Raw genomic sequence first — 19,980 nt, 5'->3', positions numbered from 1 at the left:
TGCTCTTTTTTCCATATTTTCTGAAAATATTTCTGTATGTCTGACAATCATTTCCTATTCTGCTATTTAGCTCTCCAACAAGGACCATCTTTTTCATGATATCAGTTGCTTTCTCTAAAGCCTTAAAAAATTCATCCACTTCTACCTTATTAGAACATTCTGTGGGACCGTAGGCACAAATGTCTTATTGTCCAGTTTCCCATTCTGATATGTGCCCACATTACTCTATTTGATATTGCATGCCATCCAAGAAGCATGCTGTTCCGTTATTTAATTCCATATTTAATTGCAATCTTTACTAAAAATTATGCCTAAATAGCAGAAATATTTTACTTGTTCTATAGATACACTATTCAGGATACAGCTAAAGTTTCGTTTTTAGTATTTCATTCTGCACATAGCTTTTGTCTTTTAATTGCTGAATTTTATGCCAAATTGTCTCAGTCATTTTTCAATTTACTTAAGAAACTAAAAAACTGTATTTATGTAAGAGTAGAATATCGTGTGCGTAATGTGAAGAGCTGAGATAAATATCTCCAATTTTGATATGTTTAATGCAATCTCGCTTCCTTATATCAAAAACATTACAGATAAGCTAGCCAAATTAATGAACAAACACAACATAAAAGTAGCCTTCCTTCCTATGGAAAAAATCTCAAGATTCCTACATCCACCAAAACCACCTCATCATCCTCTTAAAAAATCAGGAGTCTACAAAATCCATTGCTCTTGCGGGATTTGCTATGTAGGACAGACAGGAAGATCTGGAGAAATACGCATGGCTGAACACCAAAAAGACATACAATACAAGAGAACAAAAAACGGGTCTTGCTTTCCATACCACTTCCACTGGACACTATGTACTCTGGCAAAAAACGACAATGTCATATATAGAAAACAACAGTTATATAAAAAAATTTAAAGAAGCTGCTAATATGATAAAAAAAACCCAACCCAATGCAATAAAAATCAAGGTTTAATTCTCCATCAAGCGTGGTCAGCTGTAATAAAAAATCTACCTCAATCTGAGCCCGGACTGTATGAACGAATAATAAAAATGTGGTGTAATCACTGAAATATATCTTTTGAACCAATTAGCCACAGAATTCTATGCCTGCAATGTTTAATGCCACTTTCCTTCATAATGTGATTCATATAAATTATTAGTAACATCAGTTATCAACAATGGAGATGGTGTACTTCATTGTCTTATACCTGATTTTATGCAAAATTATCTTGTGTCTTCTTCAATTCTAACTGCTGAACTAACAACTTACGTATGTACTAAGTATTGATCTATATCTTTTTATGTTCTCAACTTTTTGGAATGTTGAGAACATCTTAACTGAAGATCTGGCTGTACTTGATAAATCCTTTAAGCGATGATTACAACAAAAAAACTGAAATAACATTCTTTCATTTAAGTAATAATGTATTTTGGGATATATAGGCCAACTATATCCCAAAAGTTTGCTTCAGAAATAAACAGGTGAAATTTAACGATCATCCAAATACCTAGGAGTTACCATAGACAGAAGTTTGACATTTAAATATCATCTAGAAATATCGCTGGAAAATTAAAAACTCGTAATAATATAATGCATAAACTTGCTGGTACTTTTTGCGGTGTTGATGCCAACACACTGCATACTACTGCAATGTCTTTGGTCTATTCTACAGCAGAGTATTGTGCTCCTGTGTGGCTGAACAGCACATGTGCTTCTTAATTGATGTCTAGTTGAATCGAATCAAATTATGAGTATAATCTCTGGAGTTCTAAGAGCTACTCCTGGCTACTGGCTCCCAACTCTCAGTAATATAGCCCCTCCCTCACTTTGCAGAACCCAAGCCTTAAGCAAATTATGGACAAAAATAATTGGAAACAGTTCCTTGCCTGTCCACCAAGACATTTCCTTCCAAACCTCATAAAGATTGAAATCCAGGCTCCCTGCCTGGAGGAGTGCAATACAAATGAATGACCAGAACTTCGACCAGTGCGAGTTGGGAAGAGTATTGGCTTCGGCATACCTCCAATCTTCAAATTCCCCTTTCAAATCCAACATCTCGTCTGGAGGGCTTTGATCTCCCTAGACATGTATGGAGCTCTTTAAATCAGATCAAAACAGGACATGAGAGATGTAAACATCCCTTGCATAAATGGGACGGGTTTGATACTCCAAACTGTGAATGTGCAAGCGGGATCAATACTATCTCAGTATCTCCCATAATGCAAAACACATCTCCTTGCATATATGTCTAATGTTATGCATTAAGGAAAGGGCCACTACCCAGACTAGTTTCGACCTTTATTGAGGTCTCTTCAGTGGGAACCAGGCCCAAGTGGAGATATCAGCCAGAAGCATTAGAAGGTCATCTCTACCTATAGGAGTTGCCAAATGGTGTGCCACCCTTTTTTAATAAATTACTCTGGATTTAGAGAAAGATGTTGAACATCTCTCCTATAGGTAGAGATGACCTTCTAATGCTTCTGGCTGATATCTCCACTTGGGCCTGGTTCCCACTGAAGAGACCTCAATAAAGGTCGAAACTAGTCTGGGTAGTGGCCCTTCCCTTAATGCATAACAGACATATCCGCAAGGAGATGTGTTTTGCATTATGAGCGATACTGAGATAGGAGTGTTGGTAACTTGCTCCACCTTTGCAAGGAGTCACACTGGTGTTGCACCACCTTACCCCAGTCCTGAAGATACTTTCAGGCACAAACTTTGTTTGCTCACACTTGGATAAAGGATTAAACTAAATTTATTATGATGGATCATGGCATCGCCGTTTTGGGATTCTAAGGGCATTTTGTTTATTAATTATCGTGAAAAGGATAAAACAATACCCAGTGATTATTATTCTGATCTTTTAACCAGACTAGACAAAAAAATTTGTGAGAAAAGACCCAGTTTGCAGAAGAAAAAAAATCATCTTTCATCAGGACAATGCAACTACCCACAAATGTGTTTTGGCAATGGGAAAATTAAGGGATCTGCACTATGAATTGTTGGAACATCCACCCTATTTCCCAGATTTGACTATCTCCCTCTAATTTCTGTCTCTTTCGAAACTAAAACTCTTCCTTGCTGGTCAGCATTTTTTTTCTTCGAATCAAGAGGTGATGGCAGCTGTAGAGAGGTATTTTGTAGATCTTACTGAGAACCACTACAGGAACGGGATAATGATGCTGGAGCATTGCTGGAATAAATGTATTAGTCTTAAGGGAGATTATGTTGAAAATTAAAAATAATTTTGAAATTATAAAACCATTTTTTCAATGTTAGGCTGAGAACTTTTCAGACCACCCTCATATAAGGTAAACAGGACATTATATCACAAATGGGCTCAATATAAATAAATATATATAAATAATAAAATAAAATAAAATAAAAACTTATATTTCATTTAAGTTAAGGGATATTACATCCCATATTGTTTCTTAGCCGAATAAGAAACTCAAAGAGTGATATAAGAAATAAGAGTGAAATAAGAAACTTGGTATTAACTAGGTCTACCTCCTCACTGATGAGACCTCAATAAAGGTTGAAACCGGTCTGGGTAGTGACTTCTCTCATAATGTAGAACAGTAATACAGCTCCTAGGAGCTAAGTTCACATTATGGATAAATACCACGAATAGTGATCGGAGCTTCCTCTATCCCTTACTATGAGTTGCCTCAATTTGCACTACCAAATGGGTCAGGTGCACTATCCAGGTTTTTGCTTACATTTGGAATCGCCGAACTTTATATAGTTTCTATATTCGGCATGAAACTCTTTGAGTTTCTTATTCGGCTAAGAAACAATATGGGATGTAATATCCCTTAACTTAAATAAGTTCAATGACGCCGAATTGCAGCCTTTGACTCTTCATGTAATTAATAAGATATATTTTATTTATTTAGCATATGATGTACAGGTTTCAGGACCTACATTAAAACAACATAAAAACAACTGTAAAAATCATATTAAAAGGGATACAATAGCGTGAAATTATTAAACATTAAATATTAAGAATGAGGAGTCAGAGCTTAATCCTTAAATCCTGGATCCACTCCAGGGATAATGGGGTCAGTTTAAAAAGTCTTCTTTAGTGCCTGAGAATGAGTAGATAGGTCACTCAAGCACAATGCGATTGATAGTATTGATCCCACTTGCACATTCACAGTTTAGAGAAAGATGTTGAACATCTTTCTCCAAATCCAGAGTACTTTATTAAAAAGATGGCACACCATTTGGCAACTCCTATAGGTAGAGATGACCTTCTAATGCTTCTGGCTGGTATCTCCACTTGGGCCTGGCTCCCACTGAAGATACCTCAATAAAGGTTGAAACTAGTCTGGGTAGTGGCCCTTCCCTTAATGCATAACATTAGACATATCCACAAGGAGATGTGTTTTGCATTATGGGAGATACCGAGATAGGAGTGTTGGTAGCTTGCTCCACCTTTGCAAGGAGTCATCCTGGTGTTGCACCACCTTACCCCAGTCCTGAAGATACTTTCAGGTGCAAACTTTGTTTGCTCACACTTGGATAAAGGATTAAACTAAATTTATCATATTCTCACCAAGTGAAAAATAAACTTTCAATGCCATGATCCATCAGTATGGAACCGACTTTGTCTTTTTTGGCATTAAACAACTGGCTTCTGGCCACTGTTTTGACTGCTGCTTGGATTCTGGTGTGTAACCGTGAATCCAGGTCTCATCCATAGTAATAAATCGATGCACAAACTCAGCTTTATTCTTGATAAAATGCTCCAAGCACTGTTCAGAGATTTTCATGCGAGTGCGTTTTTGATCTGCTGTGTGCAAGTGCAGCACTCATCTCGTGCAAAGCTTTTTCATATGCAATTCTTCATGCAAAATATATCCTACATGTTCTTTTGAAATGCCTATAGTCTCAGCAATTTCACCTACTTTGACTCACTGGTCATCCAACCATATTGTGCACTTGATTAATGATTTCTGGTGTTGTTACACTTTTTTGGACATCCTTCACATGGATCATCTTCAAGGCTGTTATGGCCACATTTAAATTAGGCAGCCCATTTCTTAATTGTCTAAAACAAAGGAGAAGAGTGCCCAAAACTTTTATGAACTTTGAACAAATTTGTTTTGGCATTAAACCTTCTTTTACAAAAGAAATTTATAACCGCACAATACTCAATTTTACCTATTTCAAGGGATACAGACAACACTTTTGCTTTTTTCACATGGATGCTTATGACAGATGTGCCAACTTAGAAAAAAAAAAAATCTCTTGCTGATAGTGTTGCCAGCTATAGTCGACACCAAGAACGTTTTTAGACTACCATCGTATAACCATAATTTGAAGAGCTTTTGTTTTTTCTAAATCTATAAAACTTAAACACAGATCCTTGTTATATTCCCATGATTTTTCAATTATTCAATGTAAAGTGATCCTGACCCCCCCCTCCTCTCCCATTTTGTCTGAATAATCTGGCCTGTTCTATCACAGTTCATCTATAATTCTTATATTAATTTCATTTCCCTTTTTATAGATGGGTTCTATGAGAGCTCTACTGCGGTTATTTTGAGCTCAGCCTTCTGACCATATTTTCTGAATCATGTAGTGCAGCTTAAGGGGTGCTTAAGGGTCAAAGCTGTATAACTGAGAGGAGACCGCCACATAGCCTTTCAAGGAATGCGGAGAACCGACCAGGGCTTCTGACCTAATGTCCAATCCTCACCTTCTCGTGGTGCACCCTGTTGGGTATCTACTTTGATACTGAACGAACGAGGATGGGCTGGCAATTTGGGATTTAGCCGACCAAATGTATTCTTATTGTTTTTTTTTTCACTATATTATTTCAGGAAATTACAACATACTAGGATATACATTAAAATAAATTTTAATATATTTCTATATTTCGGCAACGTCACGCTGCCATTTTCAAGAACTTAGGTACAAGATATGTGCACACAGGCACAGCAAAACAATAAATGAGCAAGAAGTATAAAGCTATTCTTTCTCCTAAAGTCCTGATGGTGCCCTCTGGTGGGCAATGTTGGTATTCTTGGGCGATTGGGCTGAAGGTCTTCTGATGTAGGTCTCCCAAATTTGAGGAAGTCTCATGCAGCCAAATTTGTTGAGGTTTGGCTCGTTTCTTAAGGCTGAAGCTGATTCTATGAAAAGCCTTTAATATTATTATTTACGGTGTATTATCCTGGCTTTTTTCCACCGTATTCTATGGCAGGTATCCAGAGCATGGTCAGCAAGACCAGAGTGGCTGTATTGGTGAAACCAGATGTAGTCCTTGTGTTCTGAAATTCTGATATTTGCTGTCCTGTCTGTTTAGCCGAAGTAGGACAGCTTACAGCTGCAAGGGACCTGGTACACACCAGGTAGGTCTAGGGGGGAAGGTTGGTCTTTTGTTGAGCGGATAAGGGATGCCAATTTTTTGTAAGGTTTGTAACAAGAAGTTAAGTTATGTTTCTTTAAGATTTTTGTGATTTTTTCTGAGGTGCCTCGGATATAGGGTATGGTGATGGATTTAGAGTAATCCTTGTTATGAGGGGGAAGGGGGGGGGGGTTGTGGTTTACTGGTTTTAATATTTTTTGGATTTTTTTTTGGGGGGGGGGGGGTAGCCATTGGCTGAGAACGTGTTGTGGATGTGGTTTAGTTCTGTGGTTAGGGCATTGTCATTCGAGCAGATAAGTTTAGCCCTGTTGTGTAGTGTCTTAATGACATTAAGACACTACACAACATTCATTAAGACACAACAGGGCTAAACTTATCTACTCGAATGACAATGCCCTAACCACAGAACTAAACCACATCCACAACACGTTCTCAGCCAATGGCTACCCCCCCCCCCCCCTGCCAAAAAAAAACATCCAAAAAATATTAAACCACATCCAAAACCAGTAAACCACAACCCCCCCTTCCCCCTCACAACAAGGATTACTCTAAATCCATCACCATACCCTATATCCGAGGCACCTCAGAAAAAATCACAAAAATCTTAAAGAAACATAACTTCTTGTTACAAACCTTACAAAAAATTGGCATCCCTTATCCGCTCAACAAAAGACCAACCTCCCCCCCCCCCCTAGACCTACCTGGTGTGTACCAGGTCCCTTGCAGTTGTAAGCTGTCCTACTTCGGCTAAACAGACAGGACAGCAAATATCAGAATTTCAGAACACAAGGACTACATCCGGTTTCACCAATACAGCCACTCTGGTCTTGCTGACCATGCTCTGGATACCTGCCATAGAATACGGTGGAAAAAAGCCAGGATAATACACCGTAGCAAATACAGATATGAAAGGCTTTTCATAGAATCAGCTTCAGCCTTAAGAAACGAGCCAAACCTCAACAAATTTGGCTGCATGAGACTTCCTCAAATTTGGGAGACCTACATCAGAAGACCTTCAGCCCAAGCGCCCAAGAATACCAACATTGCCTGCTAGAGGGCACCATCAGGACTTTAGGAGAAAGAATAGCTTCATACTTCTTGCTCATTTATTGTTTTGCTGTGCCTGTGTGCACATATCTTGTACCTGAGTTCTTGAAAATGGCAGCATGACGTTGCCGAAATATAGAAATATATTAAAATTTATTTTAATGTATATCCTAGTACGTTGTAATTTCCTGAAATAATATAATATAGTGAAAATGCATAACCAACGTATAAGCCTTTCCACGTGTATTGTTGGTTAAATCAAAATAAAAAAATGATGGTACAACATGACAGAATTTCATGCCGGCTGGGGCGTCGCCCAGTTAAACAAGGCCCCCGTTGTTTTTGCCAGGGAACCAGGGCGAACAGTGAAAAGTCAGCTACTGGAACAAATCTGAAAACAAACCCCAACTCAACATCACCAGAGTTAAAGATTGGTACTATCAACGTAAGAAGCCTGAATGGCAAAGAAATGGAGCTAGCTGAGGAATTAGATAAGTACCAGATCGACATAATAGGGGTGACTGAAACAAAAAAGACCAAAACTGGTGAGATCTTTCTGAGCAATAAATACAAAATATTATATTCAGGCAATGACAGTCAAGGAAAAGAAGGAGTAGCCATAGTATTCAACACAAAATATGAGGCTAATATTTTTGAATGGCAGTCAGTCTCAAGTAGAGTGATGTGGGCAAATATCAGAATGGAGAATTGGATAATGAGACTTATTTGTGCCTATGGTCCCACAGAAGGTTCTACTAAGGTAGAAGTGGAGGAATTTTTTGATGCTTTGATGAATCTCCAGGTAATGAAGAAGCTGGTTGTTGTTATCCTTCTCCATCACCCTTAAAAGTACTGAGACGAGAGCAATGGATCAGTAGTTAGATGTCTGACTTTTTGTCTCCCTTTTTGGGTAAAGGCTGGATGTAAACTTGCTTCCATACTGTTGGGTAGATGCCAGTAGAATATGATAGGTGATATAGGATGGTTGTCAATTCTGGAGCACAACTGGAGGAATACCATCTGGACTAGGAAGTTTATTAGTATCAGGATTAATGAGAGAGTTGCTAGTGCATGTAAAAAAGAAGAGTGATTAAGTAAAAGTTGTGAATGAGTCAGTACGTCGATTGTATAGGAGGAATGAGTGGAGTTTGTGGAGTGAGATTGATGGAAGAAAGGATTTGTATAAGGTGGCTTGCATCTAAATGGATTTGTATTTGGTGTCAGGAATCTTGAGAAAGTTATTCGGTGATCGGAAGTACAAAGTCAGGGAAACTAGAATGTTCAAGGGGATACAAGTGAGTATGGCCAGGCAACCTGGAGGTTAGTAAGTGGGAAAGCGATCACATGATGCAAAACGTGGTATCCCCGGTTCATAACATTAGTGGGCTAAGTAACACAAGATGTAATGAGGTTGTGGGCTGTATGGCAGTTTATGTGTACTAATGCCAGAAGTATTCAGAATAAGGTTAAAGAGTCTTTGGCATTGATCAGCACAACTTTGCCAAAAGTTATAGGCATTAGTGAGACGTGGTTGACCGTGAATGATATGGTCATCGGGATTGAATGCAAAGGATAGTGAGCCTGGTTGGCTGAGCAGTAAGTATATCTGCTCTCCAGCCAAAAGGCTGCAGGTTCGAATCCCACTGTAGGCATCGACGTTTGTGATTGTTTGTGGAAATACTAGTGGTGGTGGTGGGTGGTAGATGGCGTTGGTGGATTGAGTGGTGGAGACAGAGAGAGAGAGATAGATGTAAAGTAGGTGTCCTCCCTCCATGAGTCTTTGGACTCCCTGGAGGTGTCACGTAATGATAATATAGTGTCTTCAGAAGGAACAGGACAGGGGAGGAGTTTTGCTAATAATAGCAAAAGAACCAAAATGCCAAAAAGAGTACATGTACATCAGGAGACAGGGATTCACAGAACAGTTCATATATATTCTTAGCCCACTAATGTTATGAGGCTGTGTGGTGTGAGATAGAGGCCAGCAGGACTAAATATGTAACTAGCTGCTGCTATAATCCAGGAGGTATATGGGAGAATGTAGATGCACTCGCAAATTAGCATGATGACTACAGGTCAATTAATTATTATAGTACAGATAAAGTAATTATCTACTATGGGGACATAAACTGGAGATAATTACCTGAGGCAACACGTATTGTAGGGAATACAAGGTTTAAGAGTGCTGGATTTGGTCATTGCATCAGCAAGCTTAACACTAACAAACTATACTGCCTCTGCCTTGAAGAAAGTGATCATGTAGTCTTTACCTGAGAGACTGTCAGATATACAGGTGATTATGACAAGCAGAGGAGTCAGCTGTCAGTAGAGACATGACATAAGAATTTGGAGGGGGGGGGATGTTGGTGGTGAATGAGAGGTGGTCAAGGGGTGTTTGAAGAAAGCAGTATCTGAATGTATATGTAGATTCAGAAAGATAAATCAAGTAGGAGTTAGATGGATGAATAGCTTTATTAAGCAGGAGTTGCACACAAAGAAAAGATAGAGGAGGGATTATAAAAAAAAAAAAGGCGATCAGCATGTCAATGAGCAGTTTTGCCTGCACCTTATGGAGCAGGCAAGAAGGATGACTGGTATGGTAAGGAAGGCCAAATTATGAGAGCAAGCTAGCTGATGAGGCCAAAAGAAACCCTAAAGAGTTCATTCATTATATGGCAAGTAAATGGAGAAATGACTGTGGAAGGATGATTTTTAAAAGTGCTGATGGTGAGGAGGTTACAGAAACAAACCAAATAGTTGAATTACTGAGTGAGCATTTTGCAGAGGTGTAGCATCTAGGTTGTGACATTGACCGATAATACAATAGAGGCTGAAGAAATGGAAGTGCGTAAAATATTGCAGAACCTCAGTATGAACACAGCCATCTGATTTGGCATGTTGGCCTGTGGATAATGAGAATGGACAAAGAAATTATCAACTTCTCTGCCCAAGATTGTTTAATTTAAGTCTCAGTACTGGGGAATGGAGTGAAAAGAAAAGGAAAAATCATAACAAACTATCCATTGCATAAAGTAGGCTCTAATATAGAAGTAGAAAATTATAGGCAAATTAGCAACTCAGGAGTGGTGGTTAAAGTATTGGAGAAATTGGTGAAAGACAGAATTCAGGATGACTTGATGGGTACGCTGTAAGAGACAACATGGTTTTGTGAATGGTAAGATTTGCCTTAGTAATTTGCTTACTTCTTTTGTATAATCAAGTAACAATGGAGTTGGATAAGAGAAATGGCTACTCAATGATATTGCTAGACTTTGCAAAAGCATAAAAGCATTTGAAAAGATTTCACATAGAACTCTATTGCATGGGAATGCATATGAATTTGGTGATTTGGATTAGAGGGTGTCTGACAGATAGCTATCAAAGAGTGGTTTATGGAGGTTGAGTCAAGGAGAAGGAAAGTGACCAGTGATGTACCACAGGGCTTAGTACTTAGTCCACTGTACAATTTGTATATCAAAAAATGTATATCAGTGATATAGGAAATGCTTTGACAGGAAATATTCAGTTGTTTGCTGATGAAGCTAAACTGGGAAGAGCAATGGTAAATGAAAGTGATGCAGAGATCCTGTAGGAAGACTTAAACAGACTAGCAGTGGGCAAAGGTAAATGGCTGCCAGCGTAATGTGGTGCACTTTGAGAAGCAATTTTTTTGAAATAACATTAGAATGAATGAATTACAGGAAATTGCACTCAATGTAAATACAACTGTAGAATTAGTTGGGATATCAGCTCGGATTCTGTGAGAATATATGAGGGAACTGGCGATGCCTCTGACTAGGCTGTTTAATTTTAGTCTCAGCTCTGGTAGAGTTCCAAGGGAGTGGAAAGAGAGCAAAATAATTCCCTTGCATAAGGGAATTAAGATTGCAGTAGCAAATTATAGACCAATCAGTATCTCAGGCATGGTGCTAAAAAGTATTGGAAAAATTGTCAAAAAGAGAATTCAAGAATGGGTGGATAAAAATATGATACTGTATGAGAGGGAAACATGGCTTTGTGGAGGGTTGGTCATGCCTTAGTAATTTACTAACTTTTTATAATAGAGTAACAGCCTAGTTGGATAAAGGAAATAGCTATATGATGATTCTGCTGGATTTTGCAAAAGCATTTGACAGAATACTGCATGGAATTCTAATTTGTTCTAATGTCACAAATTAGAACAAATGGAGATAGATATGACACTGGCTATGTGGATAAGAGGGTTGCTGCTGGACAGATATCAAAAATATGGAGTGGCAGAATCAAGGAAAAAACACGTGACTGGCGGTGTGCCATAAGGTTCAGTGCTGGGACCTCTACTGTTTAATTTGTACATTAAACAATATTATTTATATTATTGTTTAATTATTTATATAATAAACAACATTAAACAAATTATATAGGAAATATTCAGTTGTTTGCTGATGATGCCAAATTAGGGAGTAATATTTAATTAAGGTGATGGGGAGAGCTTGCAGAAGGATTTAAATAGACTATCAGTATCGGCAAAAGATAATGGGAGTCAGTTTAATGTGGAGAAATGTAAAGTTATTCATTTTGGGATAAATAGATTACAAGTGGTGTATCATATTGTTGGAACTGTACTCCAGGAAATAGATGAAGCTAGAGATTTAGGGGTGGTGGTAGACAGAGTTAAATTTTACAGGACATATTGCTAAAGTTGCCCATAAGATTACTTTTCTATTGAAGAACACATTAACAAGTAGAGATGAGGAAGTTGTTACCCATCTTTATAATGCCTTGATACATCCACACCTAGATTACTGTGCTCGGGTCAGGTCTCCTAGGTTTCTTGGGGATGAGGAAGCAGTGGAGAAAATTCCAAGGCGAGTGAACAAGATGGTGAGTAGTTTGTGGAATGTTGCCTATGATGATATATTGAAGGTGTGTGTGTGTGTGGATTACAGAAGTTGTTTAATAGAAGAAAAAGAGAGTATATGATAGAAACATTTAAGTTGCTTAAAGGGTTTTATCGGATTGATGCAGGGGAAATGTTTCAACCCTTGACTAGAGGGGCCAGAACAAGGGGTCATCCCTGGAAGTTGAATAAAGGTATAGTTGGTAGGAGTGTGAGGACTAGATTTTTTTCTTTGGAGAGTTGTGAATGAGTTGCGAGTGCTTTATCTGTTAATGGATTCAAGGAGGTGCACTTTGAGAACTGGAAGTGTCCATACAATAATAATAATAACAACAACAACATGAAATGATAAAATTTATGATCTTTATAACTTAAGTGGATTTTGTTTACAAACATGTAAATTTGACCTACTCAAAAATCTTATTAATATAATCTTTGTTAAAAATCTTATTAATAATAAAATGTTAAATTATATATATATATATATATATATATATATATTGAAAGCTAAAAAATGTATTTCCTGGACCTTTTTTTTTAATAGGTTTCAACATTACACAAATGCAATCAGTGTTCCTTTACATCTGTGAGACTCAGTCATTTGAGACGCCATGAAATGTCTCATAGCTCTACTGTCCATCAGTGTGCACAATGTTCTTACAAAACTGATGATATGAAATTTCTAATGAGGCATGTTAAACAAAAGCATCATAGATCACGTTTGGATAAAAAATCATCTAAGGTATATCTTTTACCATTCAAGTTTAAATGAACTCAGAGCTGTACAGATTATATGAAAACATTTGTAGGATGATTTTTAATACAAATTATTTAAAAAAAAAACGATTTTTAACTAAATTTACCTTGTTATTTAGTGTTTGCAGTGTGTTGATAAGGCTGAGTAGATATAGTTAAGTTTTAACTTTCATCATCCTCTTTGCATAAGATGCAGGTGTTCTATTTTTAAAGTTTTTTTTGGCAGTACTACAGCGGTTGTCATACATATCAGGCCAAATTTTATGGATAATAAAGCAGTTAACATTTCTGCTTCCATGCTATTTCTTAGTTTAGATTTTATGTTATTTATTCATGCTACCGATATTCATTTGACTTCAGCATTTGTGTGTCACAAAATTAAATCAAAATTGGATGCAATCCATTCAAAGAATTTGAATGGATTGCATCCTGATGTATCTTTATACTGCAGAGCCTCACTCCCAAAGCTTCAATATTAGTGTTACATTTCCAGTCAACTGAAGGAATTTTTTTATACTGATATTTAGAATCTGATATGATTTTTATGGATGCTCTCATATATTCCACCAAGGTAACAATTGAGTTGATTCTTTAAGTGAATGAAGACCTTTTTCAACTGCTAAAATTTTTGAGAATAAGCAATTTTTTGGTATCCCTTGCTTCATTTTTTTTTTTTTTTTAATATAGCCAAAAGAACATTTTGACATCTTTGTCTTAAAGAGAGCTTTCCTCATCCTTTGTAATTCTGTCAATCCTTTTTGATTTTTTAGTTTTTTTTTTTTTCCCCCTTTGAAATCTGTATTTCAAATAAGGTTTTAGGTCTAGAAATTCGTCAAAATTAGAAGTAAGAGGATTGAATTTAGTATTTGGAAGTATCAGTATACCAGCAATTGATTGTATAAGAAGAGTGAGATCATCTAGAAACCTAACTTTATTGGCAGTACTTGATTCAAAAATTTTATCCTTCTGAACTTCAATACCTGGATGCAAAAAGAGGAGAAAGGCTAGGTTCTTTTCATTTTTGTACATTTCATATAAAAATTGGAAATATATTCAGCTTTCCTTGTAATATCAAAATGACTCTTTAATTCAAACCATTGTGTTATTGATTCTCCCAACAGCAGGTTCAATGGAAATCCATCTTGTTGCACGTTTTCTGGGAAATTTTAGAAGGATTTCTCCTTCATTTTTGCTTGGTATAGTGTTTTATAAGATTGCTGTTCTGGTTGGATGAGTGGCTACAGCAGGTTAATCATGCTGTGTGCATGATTAACCTGCTGTAGTCACTGTGATTGTCTTTAGACAGGAGATGAATTTCATCACCTGGTGTGAGACTACCATCCTGCTTATAAGAGGTCTGAAGTAGCTTGAGAAAGTTCCATGTTTAGTCTGGAGAGCATGGTTTTCAACTGCATAAAATTAAGTAAAAATACTATGGGTTTACAAACCTTTCATAGGTAGATGCTACATAAAGTAAAAATAAATAAATACCTCAGTGATAATAGAAAGAACCACCTGTGTGTTTCTGCAATATAAAATATGAAAAAGTTTTCTTGGAAATGTTTCCAAAGCTGCACTGTGAAACTGCTAATTCAAGTTGAAAGTTTCTCCACTTGGTTATACTATAAATTAAAAATACCAAGAAATTATATACTTGGTTTAATCCTTTATCCAAGTGTAAGCAAAGTTTACACCTGAAGTGACTTCAGGACCGGGCACATATATAGAACAATAACTTTACATAACTTGCCTTGGTATCCATAATGCAAAGCACATATCCTTATGGACATGTATAATGCTATGCATTATGGGAAGGGCCACTGCCCAGACCTGCTTTGACCTTTATTGTGATGTCTCATCAGTGAGAGCCAGACCCAAATGTGATATGAGTAATGGGTTGAAGTAATGCAGAAGTCATATTTCCTTATATGAGTAGCCAAAAGGTGTGAAACCTTATTACTAAAATACTCTGGATTAGAGATAAATGTTACAAGTTTTCCACTAGGTTATACAATAAATTAAAGATACCAAGAAATTATATACAGGTATCCCTCGATTAACGCAATTAATTAATTCCTCAATGTTACTGCTATATCAAAATCGCATTAATCGAATCCAATAATCAATGGTAAAAATTACAATTCGTCCATGATCAATTACTGTGTTAATAATTCGTTTTATATGGTACTCTTTTAGGAAAGAGTACCGGCTGTCTCTGAAGCAAAAGTGTTTTCTGTATCCCTTGAAATGGACAAAATTGATAATGTTTAATAAATACTTTTACCTACGTTATTTACTGCCATTTTTTTTATCAAAAGAAGTTATCAAGAGTCGTTTGAGCAGTTTTAGTTTTTTTTCTTATCTGCATAAATTCTACGATTAACAAGCAAATTGACTCTCCAGACCCTGGCAAACACGCAATAAAACATGAAGAAAAAATACTGCAAATATAATACATGATGGTACAAATTAAGTGGATCTAACTATGAAATAATGTTGAATCCAACATTATTTCATAGCCGAATATAGAAACTACAAGATTTTTGTGCTGAATACTGTATATAGAAACTAAAAGTTTCTGCGGATGCAAGGATAAGCAACCCTGTGGTCAACTCGTAGTAAAGGTGGAGTAAGCCCCAGATCACTTTCCTTAGTATTTTCCATAACGTAAAGCACATCTCCTAGAGGACATGTATGATAAATAAGCCTTTGACTCTCTATTTCAGTAATACATGATGGTTTATTTATTTTCAGTTACAATCTAGAAATTATTGAACAAAGAATTGAAAAAAAAAAAAACTAACCCATACTATACTGACATTGGAGGTCGCGGTATCTCTCAGATGCAATTTACTGTCAAATATCACAAACCTTTACATAACATGTGTTAAACCAAACTGACAGCAACAAACAGTGTGGAATATCATTCATAACATATGAATGCACAGCTACTCATGACCTCCAAGCTATACACTGAATTTTGTAAGAATATTTATATTAAACATTTTGCATGTATCTGTCAGATGAGCTGCAAGCTCTTCAGGGTTAAAGGTGTGTTAATCAAAACTCTTGCTGTGTATATCAAGGGATTGCTGCAATTAATTTGGCTGCGTTAATCAACTCCTGCGTTAAGCAAAACCTCATTAAGCAAGGGATACCTGTACTTGGTTTAATCCTTTAACCAAGTGTTAAGCTTATCGGATACCAAGGCAAGTGATGTAAACTCACTAGCTTCTATATACAAGTTGTCCAGTCCTGAAGTTACTTCGATCACAAACTTTGTTTGCTTACACTTAGATAAAGGATTAAACCAAGTATATAATTTCTTGCTATCTTTAATTTATAGTATAACCAAGTGGAAAACTTCCAACATCTATCTCTAATCCAGAGTATTTTAGTAATAAGGTGTATGACACCTTTTGGCTACTCGTATATGAAAATATGACTAATGCATTACTTCAACCTTGGTATCATATATGGGTCTGGCTCTCACTGATGAGACATCACAATAAACGACAAAGCTGGTCTGGGTAGCGGCCCTTCCCATAATGCGCAGCATTATACATGTCCATAAGGATATGTGCTTTGCATTATGGTCTCAGTTGCTGAGAATAGCGAAAGCCAGAGATAAGGCCTCGAAAGACATAACATCAGTCAAGCAGATAAAGGATGCCTCAGGAGTAGTATTACAAGACGAGGACAAAATCAGAGGAAGATGGAAAGAATATTTCCGAAAACTACTAAATGAGGAGAATCCAAGAGAGAGGTGCGAGGATGGAGAGGTAAATGAGAGACTGGTGCAAGACATAAGTAGAGAGGAAGTGGTTTGGGTACTGAGAAAAATGAAGAATGGAAAGGCTGTGGGAGCAGACCAGATACCTGGGGAAGTATGGAAAAGTTTGGGCAGTGAGGGCGTGGATATGTTATAGGATCTGATGTGTAAAATAGCCCAACAGGAAAAGATACCAGAGGAATGGAGGAAAAGTATTTTTGTCCCAATCTACAAAGGAAGAGGAGATGTTCAAGACTGTGGCAACTATAGAGGAATCAAGCTGATGTCACACACATTAAAAATATGGGAAAGAGTAATTGAAACAAGGTTACAGCAGGAAACGAAAATTGGTGAGGAGCAGTTTGGATTTATGCCAGGAAGAGGGACAATGGATGCAATATTTGCGCTAAGGCGATTGATGGAGAAATATAGAGAGATGCAAGTGGATCTGCACATGGTGTTTATAGATCTGGAAAAGGCATACGACAGAGTGGCCAGGCAGGAGGTATGGAGGTGTATGAGGAAGAAGGGGGTGTCGGAGAAGTACGTGAGGTTGGTGAAGGAGATGTATGAGGGAAGAGAAACTCAGGTCAGGTCTAGTGTCAGCATGACAGAAGGGTTCCCTATTGTCATAGGGCTACACCAAGGGTCAGCTCTGAGCCCCTACCTCTTTGACCTGGTCATGGATGTACTAGTGGAGGATGTCAAGAAGGAGGCACCATGGAGCATGCTGTTTGCCGATGACATTGTTCTATGCGAATCATCCCGAGAGAAGCTTGAAAATACCCTGGAAGAGTGGAGAAAGGCATTGGAGGAGAGTGGCATGAGAATTAACCGGGTAAAGACTGAATATATGTCAACGGGGAGTGACGAGGATATCGTCATACGACTCCAGGGTGAAAGGCTAATTTCAGGGAAGAAATTCAAGTATCTTGGGTCGGTTGTCGAGAGGAATGGTGACCTGGATGAGGAAATACAGCACCGAATAACATGCGGTTGGATGAATTGGAGGAAGATGAGCGGGTCCTGTGCGACAAGAGAGTGAGTTGTAAGAGGAAAGGAAAGCGCTATAAGATGGTGGTGAGGCCGGCGATGCTCCATGGTGCAGAGACGTGGCCTATAACCAAGGCACAGGAGAGGAAGATGGAGGTAGCGGAGATGCAGATGTTGAGATGGATGAGTGGTGTGACAAAGAAGGACAGGATAAGGAATGACTACATCAGAGGGACGGTTAAGGTGGGACCAATTGGTAAGAAGATACAAGAAAGTAGGCTGAGGTGGTTTGGACATGTTGAGATGAAGGGTGAGGAGTATGTTGGTAAACGAGTGGAGTATATGGAGTTGGAGGGAAGGAGGAAAAGAGGTAGGCCCAAGCTCAGGTGGAGGGATAAGATGACAGAGGATCTTAGGGAGAAAGGATGGAGTCCGAAGGATGCCCTGGACCGGAGAACTTGGAAGAGAAAGGTTAAAGATTCGTGCGCCGACCCCGTTTAACATGGGATAAGGCAGAGTGAAAGAAGAAGACTTTAGACAGGATTCAGGTAAGCAAGATAGGGCGGTAGAAGTTGGACGGCAGTGACTTGTTGCCCTTCATGGGAATGTGTTAATTTCCATGTTGTGGGATAGATTCCAGTGGAGTAAGAGAGTGTATATTTAGGTGACATAGGATAGGAGACAGTTCTGATGCACAAGCTTTTAGGACAATTGGGGAAATGCCAATTGTCTGGTTGTGATCGCCACCACACATGCTCTTGCCCAGTCACCTTTATCTCCACTTACCACATATATCTGCTCAGTCCCAACTTCCCCACCCACATCACAATATACTCCATCTCCATACACATATTCACTACTACTTTCAACATCCAATCTCTCTCTCTGTCTATATAAGAGGGTGGTCTGAAAAGTTCTCGGCTTCGACCATAAATGGCAACACTATCGGCAAGAGATTTTTTTTTCTAAGTACATCTGTCATAAGCTTCCATGTGAAATTGCAAGTCATTCTATCAATTAGTTCGTTTTATACGGCTGTCTGAAGCAAAAGTGTTTTCTGTATCCCTTGAAATGGATAAAATTGAGTATCATGCGGTTATGAAATTCTTTGGTAAAAGAAAATTTAACGGCAAAAGAAATTTATTCAAAGTTTATAAAAGTTTACGGGCACTCTTCTCCTTCATTTTCAACAATTAAGAAATGGGCTGCCGAGTTTAAATGTGGCCAATACTAGCTTTGAAGATGATCCACATGAAGGATGTCCAAAAAGTGTAACAACACCAGAAATCATTGATCAAGTGCACGATATGGTATTGGATGACTGCCAAGTCATAGTCCGTGAAATTGCTGAGATTATAGGCATTTCAAAAGAATGTGTAGGATAAATTTTGCATGAAGAATTGCATTTGAAAAAGCTTTGCGCAAAATGGGTGATGCCCTTGCAGATCAAAAACGCACTCGCATGAAAATCTCTGAACAGTGCTTGGAGCATTTTATCAAGAATAAAACTGATTTTGTGCATCGATTTATTACTATAGATGAGACCTGGATTTACAATTACACACCAGAATCCAAACAGCAGTCAAAACAGTGGACAGAAGCCAGTTGTTCAGCGCCAAAGAAGACAAATTTGGTTCCATCAGCAGGAAAGGTCATGGCATTGGTGTTTTGGGATGCTAAAGGCATTTTGTTTATTAAATATATTACTATCTTGAAAAGGCTAAAACAATAACCGGGGAATATTATTCCGATCTTTTATCCAGACTAGATGAAAAAATTCTTGAGAAAAGACCCGGTTTGCAGAAGAAAAAAATCATCTTTCATCAGGACAATGCACTTGCTTAGAAAACTTTTTGGCAATGGGAAAATTAAGGGATCTGCACTGTGAATTGTTGGAACATTCACCCTATTCCCCAGATTTGGCTCCCTCTGAATTATATCTGTTCCCAAAACTAAAACTCTTCCTCGTTGGTCAGCGTTTTTCTTCGAATCAAGAAGTGATTGCAGCTGTAGAGAGGTATTTTGCAGATCTTACTGAGAACCACTGCAGGGATGAGAAATGGTGCTGGAGCATTGCTGGAATAAATGTATTAGCGTTAAGGGATACTATATTGAAAAGTAAAAAATAATTTGTAATTATACGTTA

General features: G+C 37.8%; 1 protein-coding gene across 1 annotated transcript in view; it reads left to right on the top strand.

The window, feature by feature from the left end:
* Positions 1–19,980, top strand: part of LOC150094578 (uncharacterized) — a 114,579-nt gene that overhangs the window by 82,269 nt on the left and 12,330 nt on the right. The window contains exon 3 of the mRNA XM_090412112.1: positions 12,858–13,055. Coding sequence (XP_090268238.1) covers positions 12,858–13,055 — 198 coding nt within the window. The remainder of the gene's footprint in view (positions 1–12,857; positions 13,056–19,980) is intronic.

The sequence above is a fragment of the Typopeltis vanoorti genome, chromosome 22, assembly GCF_054136105.1.
Source record: "Typopeltis vanoorti isolate ZY-2024b chromosome 22, IOZ_Tvanoo_1.0, whole genome shotgun sequence".
In the NCBI taxonomy this organism is placed as follows: Eukaryota; Metazoa; Arthropoda; class Arachnida; order Uropygi; family Thelyphonidae; genus Typopeltis; species Typopeltis vanoorti.
The sequence above is the reverse complement of the archived record's forward strand: the minus strand, read 5'-3'. Positions and strand labels throughout refer to the sequence as shown.